Source organism: Gavialis gangeticus, unplaced genomic scaffold, assembly GCF_001723915.1.
Source record: "Gavialis gangeticus isolate Ggan-Ray unplaced genomic scaffold, GavGan_comp1, whole genome shotgun sequence".
In the NCBI taxonomy this organism is placed as follows: domain Eukaryota; kingdom Metazoa; phylum Chordata; order Crocodylia; family Gavialidae; genus Gavialis; species Gavialis gangeticus.
In genome coordinates this window covers 61,468,708-61,471,324 of record NW_017728995.1, presented here as the reverse complement: position 1 = coordinate 61,471,324, position 2,617 = coordinate 61,468,708, and the positions used below count along the sequence as shown (strand labels likewise).

General features: G+C 48.9%; 1 protein-coding gene across 5 annotated transcripts in view; it reads left to right on the top strand.

Annotated features, from left to right (window-relative positions):
- YEATS2 (YEATS domain containing 2) overlaps positions 1–2,617 on the top strand; it is a 91,161-nt gene that overhangs the window by 8,300 nt on the left and 80,244 nt on the right. For all 5 annotated transcript variants that reach the window (XM_019503701.1, XM_019503699.1, XM_019503698.1 and 2 more), the window contains exon 2: positions 1,486–1,603. In XM_019503701.1, the coding sequence (XP_019359246.1) occupies positions 1,504–1,603 (100 nt within the window). In that variant the 5' untranslated portion in view covers positions 1,486–1,503. The remainder of the gene's footprint in view (positions 1–1,485; positions 1,604–2,617) is intronic.

The following is a 2,617-nucleotide window of genomic DNA, read 5'->3' as shown; positions in this document are numbered from 1 at the left end:
CGGGCCGGTCACGTGCGGGCGCGGCTGGTGGGGAGCCCCGGGGCCGCCCCGCCCCCGCCTCGAGAAGGGCCGCGTGGGCGAGGGCTGGTGGCAGACAAAGCCCCGCCTGCCTGGGCGGCCAGTGCTCGGCACCACGCGCCTGTCCCCGGTGGGCAGGTGGGCCCAGCTGCGGATCTGGGCTGCACAGGTGGGGCCGGCCCCGGCGTGGGGCTGAGCTGGAGCCACTCTGGATCCTGGGTCGGCGCCCACGGGGTCGAGTGCGGGGGCCTAACAACAGCGCTTTTCTTTCCGTGTTGTCTCCGTTGGGCCTCCCCTGCCATGTTCCTTCCCTTTCCTAGTGGCGGGTCTCTGCGCACCTCGTTTGCCCGGTTGGGGCCCAGCTGCTCCAGGGTGACTCTCCCCCAGTTCAAAAATGAATCTCTGTATGTGGCAGGCTAGCCAGAGCCCCAAGCAGCGGTTCTCAGTTGAGCGTTTCTCATCAGCAGCCCTCCAGAGGTGCCAGCTCTTTGCTCTTGCTCGTTTTGTGACTACAGACAAATGGTCCAGCAATGCTTCTGTTGCAGAGCCCTCAGAAAGACCACGCTGGGTCAGAGTGTGTTTTAGTGCTGTTGATTCCCCTTTGAAATCTCTGGATTTATCTTGTGAATTGTGGTTGCAGACCTAACGGCACTATCATTGTGCGGCACCCTTGAAAGGCTCTTCAGGCCATGGTGCCCTGGCTGAAATCACTCGTGTGATTAGGTAGTGGTGTTTTGCCAACTGATTCTTGGGCAGATATGAATCTTAGTCTCCCCAGAGTTAAGTGTTGACAAAACAACGTTTGGATATTTGCTAAGCTTTGAGGTATCCTGACACCGCTGAGGGCTGGAAACAGAACGTGGAGTCTCTCCTTTCAAGTAGTCATGATCAATGTATGGTGTGATGGGGAGAGAGAGGCAGACTCACGTATTTCAGACTCCTGATTCATAGGGCTTCCCTATTGCAAATGCATGACAACTGGTACTTTGTCAGCAGAGTTTGGAAAAGAGGACTGGGGGGAGTGGAGGATGCATGAATTTTAGGTTTCCCTGCACACATGGAAGTGTTCCTTCTAGGTAAGAGATATGACACATTTGCAGGTCAGCTTGCACTGCTCTTTAGTGATAGGATTGATCATTTATTCTTTCTAGCCTTACTTTTCAACTGTTGGTTCACTTTTTTAAAAAGGCACCACTGTGTAGTTTTGTGGAGAGGAACAAAGCTGGAGGTAGAATTAAACTTCTGGATCGAGTGATAACGTACCAAAGTTCAGAAGGGGAACCACGTGAGTTTTAGAAACACTGAGCACTTTGATAGTACAGAGTAATAGGAGCAGTAGTCATTCATGGTATAGCCTTCCTCTTATGAGTTGGAAGGCAGTCTTTTCCTTTTATGTCACGTGAGCCCTGAAGCCTTAGTATTTCTCTGAGTAATTCTGATGTTAATTTTTTTGTATTTCCTTCTCAGTGAAACAGTAACGCCAACATGTCTGGAATCAAGAGAGTGATTGAGGAGAAAGACCCCGACTATGAGGAGATTTCAGTTGCTCATCCAAGTAAACGTCACAAAGCAGCTGAACGGTCAGGTAGGAATGGTTTGTGCCTGAACCTGACTGAAGATAAAACTTTCCAGATATTGTGTCTAGTGAAATTGCATTGGGCTGTACTAACTGAGCTAAAGAACTTGGGTGTAAGCCAGGAGGAGAAAGATAAGACAGCAGATAGAGAAAGTGCAGAACCTGTACATAAGGACCAAAAGGGAGCTTAAAGGTGAAGGGATAAGCAAGGAAAAAAATGGCCACCTGTTAAAGCAGGGATACCGTTAGTTAGTAAGCCAGTTCTGGGCAGAGAAAGCTGTTTGCAGAGTTCAGAGGACAAAGTCTTGGGAAAGGGAAGAAAGAAAAGGTAAATGTAAGTATGGGAAGGAGATGAAGTAAAGCTGGAAAAAGAGAAGCAGTGTACCAGAGAGGTGTGGAAAGGGAGGTATATTGATGGTGCCTGTTGTGAGTTAAATTGGATGACAGTATAGAATGGGGACGAGAGAGAAGCTGGATGAATGGGTTTTCATTTTGCATCACAGGAGATGCACCAATTGGGAGCTGGCCTGTTAGCCAAGATCCAGCAACAAGTTGAGGAGTTATGTCAGCAAACCAGTGTCAGTTTCTTGCCCATAAGGCAGGAAATGGGCTGGGCAACTTCAGGAACTTGGTTCATAGTGGCATCGAACTGCCAGGGGGAGAGAAGGGAGATTGGAAGGGCTCCATGGAAGTGAAGCACAGAGACACGACCTCCTCTGTTAAGCAGCTTAAGTAGGAAGATACAGACCTTGAGCAAAACAACAGGTCAGAACACTAGGTGGATGATGACCCTGTGGTAGACTGTTGGAAAGCTGCTGGGCGTGCCTGAATCTGAACTTCAGTTTGTGTGGTACCTCTTGGGCCTGGTTAACAACAAAGTTAATTGAAGAATACTTTAAAATGTACTTAAATAGGTGCAAACTATTTAGTGGGCCCTCTTAGATTTAAACCTGGCTTGCCTTGCCTTTGCTTAATTTTCATAGTAGTTTCATAGTTAGTAGGGTTGAAAGGGACCTGAGCAGA